This window comes from Lipotes vexillifer, unplaced genomic scaffold (genome assembly GCF_000442215.2).
Source record: "Lipotes vexillifer unplaced genomic scaffold, Lipotes_vexillifer_v1.1 scaffold1578, whole genome shotgun sequence".
Lineage (NCBI taxonomy): Eukaryota > Metazoa > Chordata > Mammalia > Artiodactyla > Lipotidae > Lipotes > Lipotes vexillifer.
The window spans coordinates 175473-201151 of NW_006782730.1; the positions used below are offsets into that span (position 1 = coordinate 175473).

Genomic DNA, 25679 nt, shown 5'->3' on the forward strand with positions numbered 1-25679 from the left:
GTTCTAAAAAAAATTACCTAGGCAAAAGTTTCCTTTAAAAATCATATACTCAGAAGATAAAATAGTACTAAACATAAAGAAGATGACACTATAAAGTGTTACTTTCACTTCATTCAGCCAAAATATTCTGTCAATTATAAACTGCACAACTACTGTTTGTCATAATGTTATCTTATTCTGACCAGAAGGTAAGCACTAAACGTGCATATTTTTGCTCATTTCAATACAAAACTTATTACTTCTAAAATAAGTTCGCAGAGAAAATACTAAAAAACTCTATTTTGTGTATCTTTTGAACAGATGTCACTCAAGTTAGGTAGATGGTTTGAGTCAAACATTTTTCCTTTATTATTGTAATTTCCTTTGTTTGTGCCATCAACACAATTTAGGAAATATTCAGCTACTCTTTGGCAATTTATGACAACTTTAATTTCCTATTCTGTTTTATAACAGTTTAAGTAACAATGGTATTCAGTGTTACTTAAATACTTCAATACTTAAATACTTAAATACTTCATGGTATTACAGAAGCACTACTCTGGGAACATTTCTTATTAACTCTTTCACTAAGAATTCTTTCCAACAACATTGATATTATTTTCTGTTGTAATGCATTTGCTTTTTAGCATTTTCACTGAATCACAGAACCAAAAGAACAATAGAGTGAGTTAGTATTACTGAAAATGGGCTGCTAGTGAATACAATTTAAATATATAAAGAAAACAGTTTAGGTGATTGAATATAGCCACCTTACAGAAAAACATATGCCAAAAAATACATTTCAGATAAACAATGACTTTGGTGTAGGGCTTCCTGGAGTCTCATAAATACCCTGAAATTGTGTGCAAAATTTAATGTGTATCTGTATGCGTGCTTTTTCCCTGGAGCAAACATCTACAAATTCAAAAAGATCCTCACAAGAGCATGTTGTCGAAAACTAAAACAAAAACTTTTTTAAAATTATTATTATTATTATTTTTAACCACGCCATGCGGCATGCAGCATCTTAGTTCCCCAACCGGGGATCGAACCCGCGCCCCCTGTAGTGGAAGCACGCAGTCTTAACCAACGGACTGCCCAGGAAGTCCATAAAACAAAAATTATTCTTAGTGTTAGGAAGAAAGTAGGAAAGCAAAATTGGTAAATATTATACATAATTTATTTATAGCTTTCCTTACTCTAAGAAAAATATAAGACAACTTTTAAAAGCATCCAATTTTAGATACAATTAAATGAGAAAATAAATATAATAAAATCAGAGCAAACAGAATGAAAAGAATGAGAAAAGTTAAATTAAAATTAATCCTGGTTGGGCTTCCCTGGTGGCCCAGTGGTTGAGAGTCTGCCTGCCGATGCAGGGGACACGGGTTCGTGCCCCGGGCTGGGAAGATCCCACACGCCGCGGAGCGGCGGGGCCCGTGAGCCATGGACGCTGAGCCTGCGCGTCCGGAGCCTGTGCTCCGCAACGGGAGAGGTCACAACAGTGAGAGGCCCGCGTACTGCAAAAAAAAAAAAAAAAAGAAGAAGAAAAGAAAAAATGCAGGCAGCATCAATGGAGGAGAAAAGGAACCATTACATTAAATTTTTTTTCTCTTCTCTCCCAAGCACTTATTTTTCCTTTTTTTTTTTTTTAAAGTGTTAAATGTGATTTTAATAAGCAGAGGAGGTGAGCAGAAAGAACATATACATCCAGGTGGGAATCACATGGCATAAACCAGATGAAGAATCAGAAATGGAAGATGTGCATTTTTTCCCAAGGTCAGTTCACTCGAAAATGAACACAACCGCGGTACTTTCAGGATCGGTTAAATGAAGTCTTGATAAGGAGCTCATACTGTAAGCCGATGCAGAACTGACTTCCTCCTAGAGGTCCATGTACAAACATGCCTTGGACATGTATTATAGAGTAAGCTACCACATCTGTTCCTTATTTGGCTTCCTTTAAGAGGCAAGGGTGCTATGTGCCATATAATGACCTCACAATCCAAGTACGAGCTGGACTGGAATTCTGGGACCTCGAGTTTTTTCCTTCTCTAAAGACTGAGGTCCCTAGGGATTAGGGCAACTCACCCCAGTGCAAACAGCCTCAAAATCTTTCCCAGTGTGCTTCTCCCCCAATTCCAATCGGGGATGGGGTGTGGCGGCCTGGGCCCCCTGCTAGTTGAGGCAGGGGCAGCAGAAGCAGCAGATGGTCCGGCAGGGGTTCTTCTTCTTGTACTGCACGGCCTTGCGCACCTGCACCCTGTCCTGGCCGGTGTAGTCGAGGGTCTTCTGCACGTTGAACTCGATGACGTCCAGGGTGTCAGCCTGCTGCTCCACCAGCATGGCCATCTGCAGGAAGAGGTCGTGCAGGTCGCGGATGCGGCTCTCCAAGCCGCAGCATCTCGCGGTGACGGCTCTCGATCTCGTTGAGGGCCGCTCGCGCACCCTTCACGTCAGCCAGCAGGTTCTCTGAGCACACGTCCCACTTGCCTTGTTCGAACATGTCCTCGATCTGGTCGCCTGATACGTCCTTGCCCATGATCTCCAGGTGGCGCTGGATGAGGATCTTGCAGTTTTCGCGCTGCTTCATCTCGGCCTGGTTGTACTCGTGCATGGCGGCCTGGAACAGGCGGGTGAGAGCGCTGTACCGTGCACGCGTGATGTGCGCCACGGCCGAGTGCGAGCCGTGCTGTGACTCGGCGTCCTCACTCAGTGCCTTCATGGCGCTCAGCTTGCGGTGAATGCTCTCGCCTTGCGCCTTGATGTCCTTGGCAACAGAGTTGATGCGGCGCTTGATGCTACTGAGGCGCCGCATGGACGTGCGGAAGCGGGTGTTCTGCTTTCCCAGCCGCTTCACGTCGGCAATCAGCTGCTGGGTTTCAGCCTGAAGGTCCTGGATGTCTCGGTACCAGGATTCCAGGATGTGGTCCGTCTTGAACATGATATCGTTGGTGGGTGAGTCAAATTCATCGTCCTTGTCTGGGAACTTCTGTTCACATCGCTTGGTTACTCCACAAGTTCTACTAGCCGGTCCTTCATTATGCTTTGGGGTTCAGATGTGGTTTTCTTCTCTTTTTCCTCTTCATCCATTTTGTCCCCTTGCTGCAGCTCCATGTCTTTGTCTTATTTTTCCCTTTAACACACTCTTCAAATGGACTGATTCCTTCCTCAAAGATGGTTTATAATTTCTGTGAGTTCATGGACCACAACCAGCATTCTTTCCTGGCCAGATTCAATGGACAGTCTTTCCTTGAGGATACCTGCTTTGGGGATGATGATCTTGTTGAGAAGACTTTGGAGAGCTGACAGATGTTCCTCTCAGGTCCACAGCTCCTTACCTTATGTATCCCAGTGTGAGCAGGAATCTTTGGTAGGAGCTGACATGGCCTTGCGGCACTAGCTCTGGGTGTTGAAAGCAGACTGCTCCATCTGATTTCTTGAAACCCTATTTTTTTTTTTGAATTTTACTGTATTTATTTTTTATACAGCAGGTTCTTGTTAGTTATCTGTTTTATACGTATTAGTGTATATATGTCAATCCCAATCTCCCAATTCATCCCACCACCACCGCCCCCCACCACTTTAACCATTACATTAAAAATTTTTTAATTGCTTTTAAGCTGTACAAGTCCTTCAACTTCCACTAACAAATAATATTGTTACAGCCTCTACCCAAAATTTACAAAAGTCCCAACTTCACACAATTCTTTTGTCTTAGAGCACTTTTTGGTTCTCATTAGCACCTCCACCAGAGTACAAGTGGAAGAAATAAATAATAAGTGCAAGGAGAAGTCCTCTTCTTACTAGCTGTGTGATCCTAGTAATGTTACTTGTCTCATCCAGACTCTGTTTCCCCAACTGCAAAATGATAACATCTACCTCAGAGGCTGTTGTGAAACCTCAATGAGATAAAATATATATAGTGTTTAGCACAGTACTTGCCACAAAGCAAACAATGACAGCTTTCATCATTTTTCTGAAATTTTATGTTTCTTTAAAGTATTTTCAATTCAATTATGCCATGTAGTTACAAAAAAAATCACTATGTATTGATTACTGCAGTTCCTCAAAAAAGTACTTTTTCTCATCTCAGTATTTGAGACCTGATTTTCACTTTACTCTGTTTATTCTACGTCAGTGCCCAACTTGAACTTGAAAATCTTCATAGTAATACTTCAGTATTTTTTTACCAGAAAAAAATACACAAGAAATGTATATTATGCAATTTTTTAAGAAAAAACAAAAAAGATGTCATTTTTGTACACATAAGAGTAGAACACATGACCACAGATGATGACATATAACCAATGTCACCTTCAAAATATATAAATTCATCCTTTAGTTCTATTTCTAAAGAAAGAAGGATAAGAGGAAAGCAATATTGGAGGGACCTACTATATGCTAGGCAAGGTTGAAAGCAATCTATAATTTTGTCTCATTAAATCTACCCAACAGTCCTTTGAAATCTGAGAGAGAATTTACCTTGTCGATATTCACACAGTTAGCAGGAGCGATGCAAATGGGATTTAAATCAAGCTCTAGATGGCTTCAAAGCCTATGTTCTTCTGTCTCTTAATCACAAACTATACAGCAGGAACAATTACATTAGTTTACGGTATAATTTTATGACATTCTGAAGTCTCTAAAATGTTAATAAAGTGAATATTACTTTGATGAAAGAAAAGTTTGTGAATACTGTGTTGTTCTAGTTATTACATTAAAATAACTAGCCTGCAAGTGCCCATTCAACAAAATTTGTTCATAAATCATTTATCCTCAGTACAAGTCTTCCCAGCTACTCCTTTTCAGTTTTTATTTTCATTGCTACATTTTAACCTACTCTAGAATATCAATTTCATTACTTTGTTTTAGGTAGAAAGTCTCCACATCAATTAGATGTCTGTTCTTAAGTATCCCCAAACCTTATTTTAAAAAAAACAAACAAACAATACCTTCTCTCTCTCCTCCACCCTCTGTCCAGCAATTACCACTGTTCAGTATTTATGGAGAAGACCAAGCCGTTCAAAAACGAACAAGAGGGCTTCCCTGGTGGCGCAGTGGTTGAGAGTCCGCCTGCTGATGCAGGGGACAAGGGTTCGTGCCCTGATCCGGGAAGATCCCACATGCCGCGGAGCGGCTGGGCCCGTGAGCCATGGCCGCTGAGCCTGCGCGTCCCGAGCCTGTGCTCCGCAACAGAAGAGGCCACAACAGTGAGAGGCCCGCGTACCACAACAACAACAAAAAATAAATAAATAAATAAATAATAAAAACGAACAAGATTTTGAACTACTAACCTTACTAGGAAATTCTATGAAAAATGTCCTGTTCACATTTTTCTTCCTGTATTGGGATCCTGACTAAATATTATTCTTATTTCTGTTAGAAGTTAAGTAACTATGGCCCATAACCAGGCTCCATCACATGCCTATAACCAGATCTGGAATAACATCCTACAAGTATCCTGAAGACCAAGAATGAACATAACTGTAAAACAGAAACAGTCTTAGAGACAAGCACACAGTAGGGTTTTAAAACATATGTATCAGCAGAGAATTGAATATGTAAACCTGATTAGAATAAAAAGTAGTTTTCTTTTACTCCCAAATTATTTACCTGTAAAACCTTAAACTGGCCTGAGGCCATTATTTGTTTCTTAAGAGCAACAGGGGAAAAAATGTATGAGCCATGATATCAGAAGAGTATGCAGGATATTTTATAAGCCCTATCCCATTACAGCTGTTTACTTTAAAAATATCACTTAACATTTCATGTCTGTGTATAAAAAAGGTATGTTTCCTGCCAATAAAAAGACATATAACTCTGGCACTTTCTTCTTGAGGAGAAGCAGGACACATTAAAACACTGTGTGTATTTTATTTTGTTTTGACTCTAATGTCTTTCTAGGGCAGAACTTTACAGATCAGCCATTCTCTTTCCTCCAAAACACAAAGAATCCTCCTTCCATGTAGCTGATATGGTACAGATGCATTTGTTTCTTATTTGCTGCCAGAACAAACTACCACAGACTTAAGAGGCCTGAAAGCTACAAATTTATTATCTTCCAGTTTTGGAGGTTAGAAGTCCAAAATGAGTCACAGTGGGCTAAAATCAAGGTGTTGGCATAGCTGCATTCCTTTCTGGAAGTTCTAAGGGAGATACCATCTCCTTGCTCATTCAATTTGTTAGCAGAATTTAATTCCTTCAGGTTGTAGCACTGAGGTCCCCATTTCCTTGCTGCCTGTGAGCTGGGGACAGTTCCCAGCTACTAAAGGACATCTGCATGCCCATGAGTCCCTTCCTTCATCTTCACAGCCATCAGTGGCAGGTTAAGTACTTTCACGCTTCATATCCCCCCTGCCTCTTCTTCTACCATTGCAGCTCTCTGGCTCACTCTCCTGCCTTCCTCTTTCACTTTTATAAACTCAAGTATTTAGAATGGTCCCATCTAGATAATCCAGACTAATCTCCGATCTCAAGGTCCATAACCTTAATCACATTTGTGAAGTCCCTTCTGCCACGTAAGGTAATATATTCAAAGGTTCCAGTGACTTAGATGAGAGTATCTTTGAGGGGGTGCACTATTGTGCTTACCATAAAACACCACATACTGAGCTGCACTGACTTGAAGCGAGGAACAAAAGAGCATGTCACCACCTTTTGGCTAAAGAAGAAAAGTTCCTAGGATAAAACAGAGTTCAAAATGCTAAGCAATCTTCATCAAGTACTACTACTATCAGAGAATCCATCAATTTAAGTAGACATTATCATTAAATCCTTACTTCTTTTTAAATGGAAAAACACCTAAATATATTAACAACTTACTCAAAGCTTACTATATTTCTCACTGTAAAATAGCACTGGTTTCTACCATTAGGCTCTCTCTCTGTTCACTTTCTTTATGTTCCACAAATCTTTATCTGGAAGAAAGCTTCTCACAAAGCTAAAGACACACTGGAAGACACACAGGCTTAGATGAGGTCTTCTGAAAACCATGACCCTTTTTATATCACAGAAACAAAAATGAATTCGTTAAAATGGTAATAAGACCCATGAGTGCAAGACAACCAGCCAGAATCTTAGAATCCCCGTATTAAATATATCTGAAGACTAAAGAAAGGATGTTGCTGCTTTAAACTAGTTTTGGCAAAGAGAAAGAATAACTTTTATGGGTATAATTTTTCTATTGCTCTTCTAAGTAAACGGAAGACTTGCCTTAGAGAACAGATGAACAGAGAGAAAAAAGATCCCATAAAACTGATTTTAGTCTTTAAGTAAAAATTTCCACAAAATGTCATCCTTCCAAAACAAAGTAATAACTTTTAATACCAGTAAACTCCAAAAGGCAAAGTAATGATAAAGTGCCCTGGCAAATTTATTGTTCTAAGTCTGTAAGGTTACTTAGACTCTATGAAACATTCTTGTATCCATTCATTCTTTGGGAATACAGAGATTTTATATACATAAAATTCAAGTCTGCACTGAACATTACCTCTAATCATATTTAAAAACTAAAATTAGTTTGGAATCTCAACCTACAGAAATTTTTATCAAAGCAATTCAAATTTACAATGCTCATTTGATTTTATGGACTTTGAGTGCATATGCACAAAAGGCAAATACAAATTATTTTAGTCTAGCAGAGTAAATTGGTCAAGCATAGTTTCCTGCAGATAATTTCTAAACCTAGATAAGCCATTTTTAAGAACACACTTATTTGAAGGCCCTGGAAAGTGATCAAAGGCAGGAACATATGGAAGGAAGGGTTACATTTGAAATATATAAATTGCAATGGGTAAGGATTCCAAGTTTGGCGTTTTTTGCCTAAGGGCACTGACCACCATTACTGCCATCAACTCCCATTCCAATGCCCACAGTTCTTGCAGCAGAAAAATACAGATTTACAGTCCAGAGATGGTAGAGAACATGAATTAAGACAGAGTAACTATAAATTTAGAAAGAAAAATCCTAAAAAGAATAGAGCCACAGCAGGAGCAAGACCCAAATCCCTAGCTTACCATTAAAATACACACATGGGGGAGAAGGGAGGATCCAGGAGGAGGGGGAGAAGGGAGGATCCAGGAGGATGGGGAAAAGCAAACAAAAGTCAGAGAGCTGTCTACCGGTAAAAGACTGGCAAGCCATGTGAGTTTACTGCTTTTTTTAGACTGATGGTTTTCCCCAAACAGTACACAGCTCAAGCAGCAGAAAGCTGGGGCCTTACTATAACTTGAGGTGTCACAGGACAGCGCTCAGAGCTGAAAGAGCAACTGGAAATTTAGGAAGGAAACTCTAAAGGAAAAATGATACACAAAACCTGAGGCCCATGATCTTAGTATCAACTCTGACAAAATTCTTGGTGACATCTAAACTACAGAGGTACAGGGCTGATCTATCAGGTACCAGGTTACTAAAGCAATAGCTATAAACCAGAAGAACTGAGCAGAGATGAAGACCACACAGTACAGGGGAAAGAATGTGTAGCTTGAGATCAGACAACTTAACTGCCAGCTGGAACAATAACAACAAAAAACAGTCCTCAGAGAACACAGTAGAATCTCAAATGACAAATATATTATCCACAATGTCCAGTTTTCAACCCAAAATTACTCCATATGTTGGATCAACAGTACAGAATAGAGAGCCCAGAAATAAACCCATACACCTACCTTCAACAAAGGTGGCAAGAATACACAATGGAAAAAAGGCAGTCTCTTCAGCAAGTGGTTGGGAAAAGCTGGACAGCCACATGTAAATCAATGAAGTTAAAACACACCCTTATACCATATACAGAAATAAGTCCAAAATGGCTTAAAGACTTAAATATAAGACACTACACCATAAAACTCCTAGAAGAGAGCACAGGCAAAACATTCTCTAACATAATTCGTATCTATGTTTTCTTAGGTCAGTCTCCCAACGCAACAGAAATAAAAGCAAAAATAAACAAGTGGGACATAATCAAACTTAGAAGCTTCTGCATAGCAAAGGAAACCATAAACAAAACAAAAAGACAACCTATGGATTGGGAGAAAATATTTGCAAACAATGTGACTGACAAGGGCTTAATTTCCAAAATATACAAACAGCTAATACAACTCAAAACCAAAAAAAAACAAACAACCCACTCAAACAATGGGCAGAAGACCTAAATAGACAATTTCCCAAAGAAGACATACAGATGGCCAACAGGCACATGAAAAGATGCTCAACACTGCTAATTACTAGAGAAATGCAAATCAAAACTACAATGAGGTATCACCTCACACCGGTCAGAATGGCCATCATTAAAAAGCCTACAAATAAATGCGGGAGAGGGTGTGGAGAAAAGGGAACCCTCATACACTGTTGGTGGGAATGTAAGTTGGTAACAGCCACTATGGAGAACAGTATGGAGGTTCCTTAAAAAACTATAATAGAGTTACCATAGGATCCAGCAATCCCACTCCTGGGTATATATCCGGAGAAAACTATAATTCAAAAAGATACATGCACCCCAATGTTCACAGCAGCACTATTTACAAAAGCCGAGACATGGAAGCAAACTAAATGTCCATTGACAGATGAAAGGATAAAGAAGATGTGGTATATAGACACTATGGAATACTACTTGGTAAAAAAGAATGAAATAATGCCATTTGCAGCAACATGGATGGACCTAAAGAATATCATACTAAGTGAAGTAAATCAGAAAGAGAAAGACAAATGCCATATGATACTTATATGCAGAATCTAAAATATGACACAAATGAACTTACTTATGAAACAGAAACAAACTCACAGACAGAAAACAAACTTATAGTGCCCAAAGAGGAAAGGAAGTGCGGGAGGGATAAATTAGGAGTTTGGGATTAGCAGATACAAACTACGTAGTATATATAAAATAAATAAACAACGAGGTCCTACTATATAGCACAGGGAACCATAGTCAGAATCCTGTAATAAACCATAACAGAAAAGAATATTAAAAAGAATGTATATATATATATGTATAACTGAATCATTTCTCTGCAGACCAGAAACTAACACAATATTGTAAATCAACTATACTTCAATAAAAAATTATTCCACATGCAAAGAAACAGATGTACATAACCCATACTCATGAAAAAAAAATTTTAAAGGCAGATCAAAGAAATTGACTCTGCAAGTGGGCTCATACAAGGGATTTAGTAGACAATGACTTCAAAATAGCTAATATTTCACCTGAAGTAATTCAACATAAGCACTAAGTAGATTGTGCTAAATTAAAGATGCATGTTGTAATCCCTAGGAATTCCTACAAAAATAATACAAACTTATAGCTAAAAAGTTCACAGACAAAATAAAATGGAATACACAGAACTATCTTATTAACACAAAGAAAACAAGAAATTCCAACAAAGAAAAGCCTAGGACCAGATGGCTTCACTGGTGAATTCTACCAGACATCTAAAGAAGAATAAATACCAAAAACTTCTCAAAGTGTTCCAAAAATTGAAGAGAAGGGAACACTTCCTAACTCATTCTATTAGGTCAGCATTACCCTAATATCAAAACCAGACAGAGACACTACAAGAAAAGAAAACTGCAAGCCAATCTCTCTTATAAATATAGATGCGGGAATTCCCTGGCAGTCCAGTGATTAGGATTCCATGCTTTTACTGCCAAGGGCACAGGTTCGATCCCTAGTCAGGGAACTAAGACCCTGCAAGCCATACGGCAGAGCCAAAAAAACCCCATATATATGTATGCAAAAATCCTCAACAACATACTAACAAACTGAATTCAACAGCATATTAAAAGGATTATAGACTGTGACCTAGTGGGATTTATCCCTGGTATACAAGCATAGGTCAACATACAAAAATCAAAGCAAGAGACCATATTACTAGAATGAAGAGGGAAAAAAATCACATGGCCATCCTGATGCAGAAAAAGCATCTGACAAAATTCAACACCCTTTTGCAATAAAAACACTAAGTAAATTAGAAATACAAGAGAATTTCCTCAGCATAATAACAGTCATACATGAAAAACACACAGCTAACATCATACTCAATGATTAAAGACTGAATGCTTTTCCCTAAGATCAGAAACAAGGTAAGGATGTCCGCTTTCACCACTTCTATTCAACAAAGTACTGAAAATTCTAGCCTGCACAAACAGGCAAGAAAAATAAATCAAAGGCATTCAAAGAGGAAAGGAAAAAGTAAAATTATCTCTGTTCACAGATGACAAGATCTTATATGTAGAAAACCCTAAAGACCACACACACACACACACACACACACACACACACACACACACACACACACACACACACAGAGCTAAAAAATGAATTCAGCCAAGTTGCAGGACACAAAATCAACAACACACAAAAATCAGTTGTATTTCTATATACTAGCAATGAACAATTCAAAAATAAAGAAAACAATTCCATTTACAAAAGTATTATAAAGAATAAAATACTTAGGAATAAATTTAATTAAGGTGGCTGAAAGCCTTGTGCACTGAAAACTATAAAAGACTGCCAAAAGAAATTAAAGATCTAAATAAATGGAAAGACATCTGTGTTCATGAACTAAAAGTCTAAATACTCTAAGGTGACAATACCACCCAAAATGATCTACAGACATAATACAATCCCTATAAAAATCCCAGAGGCATTTTTTTTTTACAGAAATAGAAAAATTCATCAAGGGATACTGAATAGTCAAAACACTTTTGAAAAAGAAGAACAAAGTGGGAAGACTTGATCTTCTGAATTTTGAAACTTACAACAAAGCTTTAGTAATCATAACAGTATGGTACCAGCATGATGATACATATTCCACACACCAATGGAATAGAAGACAAAGCCCAGAAATAAAGAGTTACATAAATGGTCAATTAAATTTTGACAATGGTGCCAAGTCCATTCAGCGGAGAAAGGATAATGTTTTGAACAAACAGCGTGAGGAAAACTGGATATCCACATGCAAAAAGCATGAAGCTAGATCTCACCTTACACCACATATAAAAATTAACTCAAAATGGATCAAAGATCAAAATTGAAGAGCCAAAACTACAAAACTCTTAAGAAGAAAACAAGGGGGAAATCTTCACTGGGCTATATTTGGCAACCGTTTCTTAAGTATTACACCAAAAGCACAGAGAACAAAAGAAAAATTGGATAAACTGGACTTCATCAAAATAAAAAATTCTCCATCAAAGGATACTATCAAGAGAGTGGAAAGACAACTCACAGAATGGGAGAAAATATTTGTGGGAAAAAATATTTTAGCTGACAAGGACTAGTATCCAGAATATATCTAGAACTCAACAACAAAAAACAAATGACTCAGTTTTTAAAATGGATAAAAGACTTAAAAAACATTTCACCAAATAAGATATAAAATGGTCAATAAGTACATGAAAACATGTTCAACATCACCAGTCTTTAGGAAAATGCAAATCGAAACTTTAAGATGTTACCTTCACACTTATTAGGGTGACAATTATTTAAAAAAACAAAAAGGAAAATAACAGGGGTTGATGAAGATGTGGAGAAATTCAAATTCTAATGCACTGTTGGTGGGAATGTAAAAAGGGCACCTACGGTGGAATACTGTTTGGCAGATCCTTAAACTGTTAAACACAGAATTACCATATGACCCAGAAATCCCACACCTAGATATATACCCAAAAGAACTGTAAACAAGGACTCAAACAGATACTCGAACACCAATGTTCAGAGCAGCGTTATTTATAAAAGCCTTTTCAAAAAGTGGAAACTAGCCAAGTGTCTATCAAGAGATGAATAAACAAAAAGTGATATAAATGCAATATTATTCAGCCATAAAAAAATTGAATGAAGTTCTGATACACGCTACAACACAGATGAACCTTGAAAACATTATGCTAAGTGAAATAAGCCAGACACAAAAGGACAAATACTGTATTATTCCACTTACATTAAGTACCTAAAATAGGCAAATTCATAGAGACAAAAAGTAGAACAGAGGTTACCAAGGATTGGGGAAACAGGAAAATGGGGAGTTATTGGTTGATGAATACAGCGTTTCTCTTTGGGATATGATGGAAAGGTTCTGGAAATAGTGTTGAGGGTGACACAACACTGTGAATGTACTTAATAACACTCAATCTTACACTTAAAAATGGTTTACGAGAAAAGGACAAAAGAAAAAAGCAGGAAAGAAAGGAACAAAAGAAAAAAGATGATAAAAATAGAATATAGCAAAATGGCAAACTCAATCCAACCATATCAATAACTAGTAAAAATATATATGAACACTCCAAACAAAAGGAAACTGAAATTATAAAAGAATAGATAATAAAGCAAGACTCAAGAACACTCTATCTACAAAGAAATAGACTTTAAATGCAAATTCAAGATAGCTACAGTAATCAAAATGTAAAGATACGTGAAATAAGGACAGACACATAGATAAATGGAACAGAATAGAGTTCAAAAATACACCTACAGATATAGAGTCAATTGATTTTCTAAAAAAGCCTCAAGGTAATTCAGTGGTGAGAGGAAGGTCTTTTCAACAAATGGTGCTGGATCAATTAGATATCTTCATGGAAAAAAATAAGCTTCAACCTTTCCCTTGCATTATATCAAAAAGTACCCTGACATGAATCATAGACCTTAACACAAAAATTAAAACTTTAAAACTTCCAGAAAAAAATGTAGAAGAAATTTTTTGCAACTGTAGGATAGGAAAAGATTGTCTTAGATAGGGCTCCAAAAGTACAAACTATAAAACAAAACTCACCCCCCCCCCAAAAAAAGAAAAAGGTACGCTGGGCTTCATCAAAATTAAAACGTTCTGCTCAAATCACACTACTAGGAATATTAAAAGACAATGCACATATATTCACAAAAAACATTCACACTCTCACACACACACCTGACAAACTTGTATGCAGAATATAAAAAGACCTCTCACAACTCAATAAAAAGACAAAACCAGTTTAAAACAAGGGCAAAAGTCTAGTTACCCTATATTTCACAAGACTGTCTTTTATTGAACCCTCTTAGCCATTTTTTATTTTTGTGTAAATCAAATGCACTTCAATCCAAGGCTCAGATCTTACCCCACACATTTGGGTTAGGCACACAAATGTAACCTTTTGTCATCATTAGACATTGTAAGAGACAAGAGTTAATAAAAGGAGATGGGATAGCTTAGTCCCGAAGCACTTAGGGGTGAAAATGGACTCCAGTTTGAATTGAGTAATTTAGTAATATTTGTTCCACAGTTTTAAAGTAAATTCATACTGTCTTTAAAAAAAAAAAAAAGACAATAGATCTGGACAGACACTACACAAAGATAAATGAAATAAATATTCAAAATCAGGTTCAACATGATTTGTAATCATGTATATGCAATTTAAAATCATAAAGAGATACCTCTACACATCTATGAGACTGGCTAAAATTAAAATGATTTACAATGACAAGCATTGAAGGATGTAAAGCAAATGGGACTCTTATGCATTGCTGGTGGAAATGTTACAACCATTTTAGAAAAGTGTAGCACAGAGGAAAGACCAGTGAAGATACAGGAAGAAAGTGGCAATCTGCAAGTCAAGGAGAGAGGACTCAGAAAATAAAAAACCTATGAACACCTTGATCTTGAACTTCCAGCCGCCAGAACTGTGAAAACATATATTTCTGTTGTTTAAGACACCCGGTCTGTGATAATTTTGTTATGGCAGCCCCAGCAAACTAATACTGTTGCTATATGAGACTACTGTAAAAATAAAATTACCTATTAGTTTAAAAAGAAAGAAAACAGTGTAGCAAATCTTAAAAAGTTAATCATAACACTTACCAGATGACCCAGCAATTCCACGCCTAGGTATTAACCCAAGGGCACTGACAATAAATGTTCATGGCAGTTTTACTCACAATAGTCAAAAGCTGAAAACCCAATATGTATCAAAAGCTGAATGGATAAATATATTGTGACATACACATCCACTGGAATACTACTCATCAAACGAATGTATACTGTATGATTCCACATATATGAAATCCAAGAAAGAGCAAAATGAAACCTCTAGTAACAAAAGTTTGTGCTGGAGGTGGGGGGACTGACTCAGAGAGGCACAAGACAACTTTTGGGGGGTCACCACTGACCTCTGAATATATTCCTAGTTGTGACAATAAAACTGTAACATCAGCATTATCTTCCAATTAGATATGGTAGAAAAACACATTTCTGATTTATTGAAACAGATTTCAAGTCCCTAACACAGAAATTAAAACAAATGACTAAAACTGCATCCTATTTTACTGAACATGTCTCTCAAAAGATCATGCCTGCCTACCTGCCCTGTTGTTTACATGGTATTAAAATGTAAAGTTCTATAAGTACACCTATAATCATAAATTTACAATGAACCCTTTTAACTTAGCTAATTTCAATCTACTAAACCAAAGACTGATAAAAACTGTTTAACATATTTAGAATTTTTATACATAATCAAGTATAATGGCAATAAAAAGTAAAACAGCCCATTTAATGTCCCCCCAAAATTTCAGACTTAGAGACTCAAAGCTGTAATTCACTAGAAGTAGGCTGACACCATTTTTTAGGAACAATCAATAAAATAACCAGTAAAAAGTCAATACAATAAGAAGCCTGTATTTGGAGTATTGTTTATATTCATTTAAGATACACTGCAGGGCTTCCCTGGTGGCGCAGTGGTTGAGAGTCCGCCTGCCAATGCAGGGGACGCGGGTTCGTGCCCCGGTCCAGGAAGATCCCACTATGCCGCGGAGCGGCTGGGCCCGTGAGCCAAGGCCGCTGAGCCTGTGCGTCCGGAGCCTGTGCTCCGCAGCTGGAGAGGCCACAGTAGTGAGAGGCCCGCGTACCGCAAAAAAAAAAAAAAAGATACACTGCAATTTTTAAAACTTACATGTACTGGAATGGAAAAGAGAAGTACTGGCTTAAGCATCCAAATAGAAAATAAAGCCCTTAGAGCCGAGAAATTGAAAATTTGATACATTACTAGTTTGAAGAACCTTACACTAAATTAATTTTTCTCAAACAATGATGAATGGTCCAGCAGGGGGTGACAAATAGTAAGGTAAACTACAGACCTTCAATAAACATTACCTGACCATATGGAATAAAATATATACCCAAAAATACTACTGTAACTTTGAAATGTATGAAAAATAATAAAGTTTACAAAAAGTAATTTGCTTGTTTTTGTCTGGATATTAATCCTCATTTTCTGACACTATGTGATGAAAGATAAAACCAAAAAAAATACGATCATAAATGCTGTATGGGTATTATGTGTTAAATATAAATTTGGATAACATTAAGTTCAATTAGTTTAAAAAAAAAGAGGGTTTGTGGGTGTGTAATTTTAATATGCTTATGTCTCCACAACTGGCAATCCCACACCTAAGCATAAACCCATTATTCTGGCTTTGAGCACAGCATCACCCTGACCTGGTGGTAGCTGAATCCGGTCACATATATAAGTAATTTAGAGACTATCTAAATCAAACATAGGTACTGAAGATGTTTATCATCATATATGATTACACTGTAGGTTTAAAAAGGCATACTGGGCTTCCCTGGTGGCACAGTGGTTGAGAGTCCGCCTGCCGATGCAGGGGACACAGGTTCGTGCCCCGGTCCGGGAAGATCCCACATGCCGCAGAGCAGCTGGGCCCGTGAGCCATGGCCGCTGAGCCTGCGCGTCCGGAGCCTGTGCTCCGCAGCGGGAGAGGCCACAACAGTGAGAGGCCCACGTACCGCAAAAAAACAAAACAAAAAACAAACAAACAAACAAAAGGCATACTGAATTTGCTACGCTGAAGTTGTCACAAAAACCTATGTATGTTTTAAATGCATTTAAGACGTCATCTCAACCTAGAGATTATCATACTAAGTGAAGTAAGTCAGAAAAAGACATACCATATGATATCATTTATATGTGGAATCTAAAATATGACACAAATGAACTTAGTTATGAAACAGAAAATGACTCACAGACATAGAAAACAACTTATGGTTACCAAAGGGGAAAGGGGGTGGGGGAGGGATAAGTTGGGAGTTTGGGATTAGCAGATACAAACTACTATATATAAAATAGATAAACAACAAATGTCCTACTGTGCATAGCACAGGGAACTATATTCAATATCCTGCAATAAACCATAATGGAAAAGAATATTAAAAAGAATATATATACACACATATATATGTATAACTGAATCACTTTGCTGTATACCAGAAACTAACACAACATTGCAAGTCAACTATACTTCAATTAAAAAAGAAGTCATCTCAGACCTAATTTAATACTGGAAATGGTTACATGGCATATTTACAAATTTTCCTATCAATAAACAATTTTTAAAAGCTTGAAATAATACAATGTTCACCAACTACATCATCTTACAGACATCTCAAAAAAATTCATTAGTTCCTTAATTATCGATCACTTATTACGTGGCAAAGATTATGTAAATCATACTTTTTCCCACCTATGCATAAATCAAAAATGTTTGCATATAAGTATTGTTTTATCAGATTGAGAAAATATCAGTTACAATAAGAACATTAGTGGATAAAACAAACTTAGACTATCCCTTCCTTCTATAAAAAATATTTCATAAAATGCTTCTATGATAAATTTGAAAAATATTTTCTCATGATACATGGTGTTAATGTATCACCATATATCACCAGAAAACATTCTGTTGCAGCTTAGCAACAAAATTATAAAACTCAGAGGACGGACCATACACAGTAAAAATTAATGGAGGATATACTTTCTTTTTTTTTTGTCACACCACACAACATAAAATACATTCACTATATATAAACCATGGTATAACTTAAATGTGATTTAAGTGTATCATCTTAACTAATGCTCAAAAAATGTTACAAATTTAGTAAGGCCCATCTAAATTTTCATCTAGTGCCAAGACTTTTCTTGAAGAAAAACCATAAATCAATGTGATATAATTTAATCCTGAAATCTGTACTATGCAGTTTTATTTTTTAATCATACATAATAATGTGCATGAAAAATTACACGTAAGTCTGCACTAAAAAAATTCTGCTTATTCTGTCAGTAAGACACCAGTATGATTTTAATTTTTACTTCCCTAATGCCTAATGATGCTGAGTATCATATATGCATATTTGCCATTCACGTATATTCTTTGGTGAAGTGTCTGTTCAAATCTTTTGCCTATTTTTAAATTGGGTTATTTGTGTTCTTATCAATGTTGAAAGCTTTTTATATATTCTGGAAGCAAGTCCTTTATCAAATATATACTTTGCAAACATTTTCTATCTATGGCTTGTCTTTTCATTCTTCTAGCAGCATCACTCACAGAAGTTTTAAATTTTGATAATGTCTAATTTACCAATTTGTGTGTGGCGGGGAGAATTGTGCTTTGGGTTATATATCTAAGGAATCATTTTCTAATTCAGAGACATAAAAATGTTCTCCTACGTTTCCCTTAAGAAGTTCTATAGTTTTAGGTTTTATATTTAGGACTATGATCCATTTTCAGTTTTCTTTTTTTCTTATATGAAGTAAGGTATAAATACAAGTTCACTGTTATACATATGGATATCCAATTTTCCCAGTACCATCTGTTGAAAAGACTATCTTTTCTCCACTAAATGTGTCAAAAATCCGTTGTTCTTACATGTGTGTGTCTATTTCTGGGCTCTCTATTCCATTCCATTGACCTATTTGTCTATCTTTTTGTCTTGATCAGTATAAGTCATTGTAACAGGTCTTCAAATCAGGTATGGTTAATGCTCCAACTGTGCCTGTTTTGGGGTTTTTTTTTTTAAGTTTTGGCTATGCTAGATCCTTTGCATTTCCATATGAATTTTAAAATCAGTTTGTCAATTTTAATAAAAGCCTGCTGGGATGCAGGTTGTAACTGTGCTAAATCTATACATATCAATTTAGGGAAAATGGGCATATTAATAAACACTATAAAGTCTTCCAATTCACAGACAATGTTTACTTACTTATTTAGGTCTTCTTTAATTGCCCTCAACAATGTTTTCTAGTTGTCAGTATACAACTGTGTATCTTCTGTCAAATTCAACCCTAAGTAGTTCATATTTTCAATGCTATTATAAGTGGTATTTTTGAATTTCAACTTCCAATTGCTTGTTAATATTATACAGAAATAAAGGGAATTCCCTGGCAGTCCAGTGGTTAGGACTCCACACTTCCACTGCATGGGGCATGAGTTCAATCCCTGGTTGGGGAACTAAGATTCCCGCAAGCCACGCGGCACAACCAAAAAGAAAAAAAAAGAAAAAAAAAGAAAGAAAACTAATTTTTGTATATTGATCATATATCCTGAAATCTTGCTAAACTCCAGTATTAGTTCTACAAACTTTTTTTGTGAACTCTAAGCAAGATACTACTACACACTTATTAGAATGGCTAAAATTAAGATGACTGACTATAACGAGGGTTGACAAGGATGCAGAAAAAGTGCAGTTTTCATACACTTCAGGTAGAACACCTGGGCAATTTCTTTCAAAGTTAAACATGCATCTACTATATGATCTGGCCATTCTGTATCTACATATTTATCAAAGAGAAATGAAAGCATATGTCCATAAAAATACCTGTATATGAATGTTCATAACAGCTTGATTTGTAATAGCCAAAAACTAGGAACAACTCAAATATCAATCAACAGGTGAATGAATAAACCAACTGCGGGATACGCATATAATGGAAAACTACTCAGCAATGAAACGGAATGAGCTATTGATATACACAACATAGATGAATCTCAAAATAATTAAGGTGACTGAAAGAAGCCAAACAAAAACACAAACTGTATGATTCCATTTACATAAAGTTCATTAAAATGCCAACCAATCTATAGTAACAGAAAGCAGATCCATAAATGCCTGAGGAGGGATTACCAAGGGGCATAAGGAAACTTTTAGCAGGTGATAGTTATGTATCTTAATATTGGTGACGGTTTCATGTCAAAACTTGCCAAACTGTACATTTTCAATATGTTGCAGTTTACTGTATATTTCTTAGATCTCAATTTTAAAAAAAAGAAAAGGTACCAGCATAATCGTCACTAGGCACCAGAATATACTTTTTAAATTGATATATAACTTTAAAGTGATATATAATTCACAAAGCATAAAATTCAACCTTTTAAAGCATACAATTCAGAGGCTTTTTTGTATATTGACAAGGTTGTGCAACAATCACCAGTATTTAACTGCAGAACATTTTCACCACTCTAAAGAGTGGTATCCATTAGCAGTCACTGACACTCCCCTCCAAGTCCCTCAGAATATAATTAACTTTCAGATGACAATGTATTTCATCTGGTCACTACATTTCAAGCCTCAAGACCTTTCAAGTTTGAGAGATTGGTTTTCAGTTAATCTCAGGGGCCTGCTACTCTTCATCATTTTATTCTTTCTAATGAGAGCCAGAACCATACAGATATAGACACTGATAATTTCAGAGATGCTCCAATCATAGAAATAGCATTTAGTGTACATGTGTAACTGTAATAATGATTACCAAATTATTACTTTTATTAAAACATTAATTCCAAATGTAGAAACTTTATCTCCCTCTTGGCTTCTCCTTATTATCAATGCCAGGACTGGCCAAGACTGAACCACAGTGGTGAATGATGAAGACATGATGCCTTTGAAATTTTTGAACAGCACATAATCTGCAAAGCTTTAAAAATTTAAATTAACACAACCCATTTTGAGATAACTCCATAATTTACTATACTTTCTCAACAACTTGTCATCGTTTAACATTTATAAAACTTTGGGTAAAGCCAAAGCCTCATTGGAAGGATAATGAGTTTATACTCTGCATTGTATCAACACAAAACATTATGATTAATAATTGTGCCTTTTTAAGAAATGAAACTGAGTTATTTGTAGTGAGGTGGATGGACCTAGAGTCTGTCATACAGAGTGAAGTAAGTCAGAAAGAGAAAAACAAACACCGTATGCTAACACATATATATGGAATCTAAAAACAAAAAAAAGTTCTGAAGAACCTAGGGGCAGGACAGGAATAAAGATGCAGATGTAAAGAACGGACTTGAGGACACGGGGAGGGGGAAGGGTAAGCTGGGACGAAGTAAGAGAGTAGCACTGACATATATATACACTACCAAATGTAAAATAGATAGCTAATGGGAAGCATCTGCATGGCACAGGGAGATCAGCTTGGTGCTATGCGACCACCTAGAGGGGTGGCATAAGGAGGGAGACGCAAGAGGGAGGGGATATGGGGATATATATATACCTATAGTTGATTCACTTTGTTATACAGCAGAAACTAACACAACACTGTAAGGCAATTATACTCCAATAAAGATGTTAAAATAAATAATAAAATAATTGTGCCTTTTTTAAAAAAAGAAGATATCACCATTTGCAATCCAGCATCTGTTATTTCTAGGAGAGATGATAATCAAACTGTAGCAACTTTTTATTATGGAAGAGTATCAGTGATGACAAGTATACATAATAAACCTTGGAATAATTTGTGTTTGTTTTTAATGATTCTATTATTCAAGAGTTTATTTTTTGGAGCACAAAAATTAAATATGATAAAGCAAAAAATAACAGCTGATACTAAGATTTTTACACTTCTATATTTAGCACATATTGTGAAAAAACAGTGAAGCATTACTCACTGCTTTAAAATTAACTTTTTTTTTTTTTGCGATACGCGGGCCTCTCACTGTTGTGGCCTCTCCCACCGCGGAGCACAGGCTCCGGACGCGCAGGCCCAGCGGCCATGGCTCACGCGGCACGTGGGATCCTCCCAGACCGGGGCACGAACCCCTGTCCTCTGCATCGGCAGGCGGACTCTCAACTACTGCGCCACCAGGGAAGCCCAAAATTAACTTTTTATATAATATATTCTGAGCACACTAAATCACAAGTTCAATATATTCCCACGATGTGCCTAAGCAATGTATTTGAGCATTATAAATTGAAATGTTGTTGAAGCATGCTTTGTGAAGGATATTACATTTCCTTAGTCAAAACAGGGAATAAGCATTACAGTATGACTATGTAATTGAAATATCAAAGATAGGAAAAGTCAAAAAGAACATGTAATGGCACATCTTTGATATTCTTTTGGCATAACTACTTTCAAAGCACGTTACTAAGCATTAGGAGACTCTTGATATTTGAGATGGATATAATCAAAGACCTTCTGAACCTAAAAAGGTACAAATTCCACTAAACACATCCACTTCAGAAAAATTACTGGGTACCCAATGAAACGAAGAAAACCGCAAAGCCTCATTAAAATGCAGGTGTAGGTAGTTCTTTAAGCACTTGGTAGGTATTCAAAATTTTGCCTGAACAATTATGAACTGCTTCATCATGGACCTTGCAACCTGTCAGTACTCAAAGCTGTGACTGCTGACACCCTTGAATGTCAAGAGGCTGCTCTAAATGTTTAAGAAAAGAATGACGAATGAAGAAATGAATTCAACAGATCTTCTAGGCACCATGCCAACATGAGACTTGTCACCTAAAAAACAGCATTTCTCCTGGACATTTCTCCTAGGGAAATGAAAACTTAGGTTCACATAAGACCTGTATACAAATGTTAAAGAAGCTCAATTTATAATCACCAAAAACTTGAAACAACCAAATTTCCTTCAATCAGTGAATCAATAAACAAAAGGACTTACCAAGCTCACTGAGACTCTGAGCAGCTTTTGTTATCTCTCTACTTCCCCCCTGCAGTTGTCCCTGGAGTCTCTTACTGAGATACAAGATGCGAATGATTCTCCGAAGCAAATCACAGGCAACCTGTGCAATGTTAAATAAGTAAAGTCAATCCATGAAGTTTTATTACTATGTAAATCTGTCTCTTCTTTCCAGATGCTAAAAATTCACTCATGTATTTTTTGTTTTCCACCAATCAGAAATCTAAATAATCACAAGTCTTAAAAAGCAGCATTTTACAATAAGCTCCAATTTATCTCAAAGAGAATTTGGGATTGAGGTGCTATGAAACCTAAGCACTTTTCTCCTCAGTCGTAGACCAGTTTTCTTCTCTAGGCCAGTGGCTCTCAGTCTTGACTTCATATTAAATTCAAGTATGTAGGGGGACTTCCCTGGTGGTCCATTGGTAAAGAATCCGTCTTTCAATGCAGGGGATGCCAGTTGGCTCCCTCGTCGGCGAACTAAGATCCCACATGCCACAGGGAAACAAAGCCCGCGTGCCACAACTAGAGAGAGAAAACCCGCACACCACAACTACAGAGAGAAGCCCGAGCACCACAACGAGAGAGAAGCCTGCACAATGAATCTAAAGACCCTGCATGCCGCAGCTAAGACCCAATGCGGCCAAAAAAATAAAGAAAAAAAAAAATTTCAAGTGCGTAAGTTCAAAAAGTTCCAATGCCCAAGCAAGACAGAGCCCTGACCAATTAAAGCTGAATCAGTATTGCTTTTAATATCCTCATGCAGTCCCTGTGTGGGGGGTGGCCAAGGTTGACAACCACTGTGCTAGGGCTGCTTAGCTTCCTACTACTGTTTCCTATCGTTTCCAGTCCTAGTTTCTCTTTCCTAAGTCCCTAGGGGAACAGACTTAAAATGCCCAGTTTCACTAGATCTTAAAGAATAAGCATGCCCTTACGGATATTTCCTAATTTTTTATCATTAATAACAAATTGTAAAAGATAAAGTTATTAAAACAAACCCTATCATTTATATGTCACCTCTATTCCCTTTTTTGTTACCAGATCCAATAGAGGGTCTTAACCTATCCAAAAGACTAAGACATGAAATAAAGATTTGTGTATTTCAAGACACTTTATTACAGAGGCAATCCAGGGCAATTGCCTGGGGAGAATGAAAAGGGAGACTGATGGAGTAATGCATATATAGTGACCTTCAGCTTCAGTGGTGATAATAAAGAAAAGAGAGACAATCTATGCTGCTGCATCACCACCATCTCTGAATGGCCCTGAAGCTGGATGAGAAGCAAGAACATCTCCCATGTAGGGAGGAGAATCCTAACTGGTAGCAATAAGAATTAAAAGCCCAGGCTTCCCTGGTGGCGCAGTGGTTGAGAGTCCGCCTGTCGATGCAGGGGACGCAGGTTCGTGTCCCAGTCCGGGAGGATCCCACATGCCGCGGAGCGGCTGGGCCCGTGAGCCATGGCTGCTGGGCCTGCGCGTCCGGAGCCTGTGCTCCGCAACAGGAGGCCACAGCGGTGAGAGGCCTGCGTACCGCAAAGAAAAAAAAAAAAAAGCTATTTAAAAGCCCTAGGAAGACAGGGTCCCTGAGGCTTCAACTAAAAACATTTTTTCTGAATGAAGTACACATACACCTCAGAGCCACACACAGCCACACTCATGCACATACAACATACACAAACATATAATCAAATACACACTTACAAATATATGTATATCAAAGGCAGCCAAGTATTAAACATGTTTACTTTCTACTGACTGCTTTTCTGAGTAACTGTAGTCTGAAGTACTTAAAATAATAAAAGAATGTCAAATAAGAATTTCTCCCTGTAAACTGGAAGATTTAGGCATCTTAATCTTTAATTAAATTTTATTTATTTTCTGAATAGGTAATAGAAGCATATGATTCAAAATTCAAAAGATTAGAAGATAAAAAGTTATCCTCATATTTTTATGTCTCAACTGTGCACTCACCAAAAACAACCACTGTTATCAGTTTCTTGCTTGTCAGAATTATATTTTTAGATGTACCATTTGGAATATAGAATCCCAAGCAATCATTCCTCTTGGATTCTAAATACATCATGAGAAGAAATAACAGATCTAATCACCAAGAACTGTCCTTCCAGAATTCCCAGTACCTACCCAATAGAGGATATGCCCTCAAACATGAAAGCTTTGAGCTTATTTCTAATGCTTTTCTGTTTAACCATACTTTATCTGTCACCAAGTCTTACTCATTATTCTTCTGTTGCATAACACAATGGCTATTCTACCTCTATTCCTATAAGCATCACCCTAATTCAAATCTTTATCACCTTCACCTTAACACTGTGGTCTCCTGGCTAGCTTTCCAGTCTCTTACTGAAATCCAACTTGCCAGATTCACCTTCTTAGAAAGTTTTCAGAACTCCACCCCCTTTTTAATAAACCTCAGTGGCTCTCTACTAACAGATCATGTTAAATCATCTTAGAATAGCATTTAATAAAATCCTCAGTCGGGCTTCCCTGGTGGCGCAGTGGATAAGAATCTGCCTGCCAATGCAGCAGACACAGGTTCAATCCCTGGTCTGGGAAGATCCCAGATGCTGTGGAGCAACTAAGCCCATGCACCACAACTACTGAGCCTGCGTGCCATAACTATTGAAGCCTGCGCGCTTAGAGCCCATGCACTGCAACGATGAGAAGCCCCACTCGCCGCAACTAAGACCCAATGCAGCCAAAACTAAATAAATAAATTTATACATATAAAAAAAAATCCTCAGTCAACACGTCTTAGATAATCTGTAAGGCAGCAACTCTCACCATTTCATAATATAGTTGCTTTCACTCCAATCAATTTCCTTTTCTTCCTTATTTTTCATTTCAGACTTTTATTATCAATATATTATTCAGCACTAAAAAGAAATGATCTATCAAGCCATGAAAAGACACAGAGGAATCTTAAATGCAGTTTACTAAG

The 25679-nt window shown here is 37.0% G+C and overlaps 1 protein-coding gene and 1 pseudogene across 1 annotated transcript in view; both read right to left on the reverse strand.

Moving 5' to 3' along the window:
* LOC103084041 (conserved oligomeric Golgi complex subunit 5) overlaps positions 1–25679 on the reverse strand; it is a gene marked incomplete at its 3' end in the record, with an annotated part of 235716 nt that overhangs the window by 165448 nt on the left and 44589 nt on the right. The window contains exon 6 of the mRNA XM_007455380.1: positions 22703–22823. Coding sequence (XP_007455442.1) covers positions 22703–22823 — 121 coding nt within the window. The remainder of the gene's footprint in view (positions 1–22702; positions 22824–25679) is intronic.
* Positions 2158–3021, reverse strand: LOC103082040 (syntaxin-11 pseudogene; annotated as a pseudogene).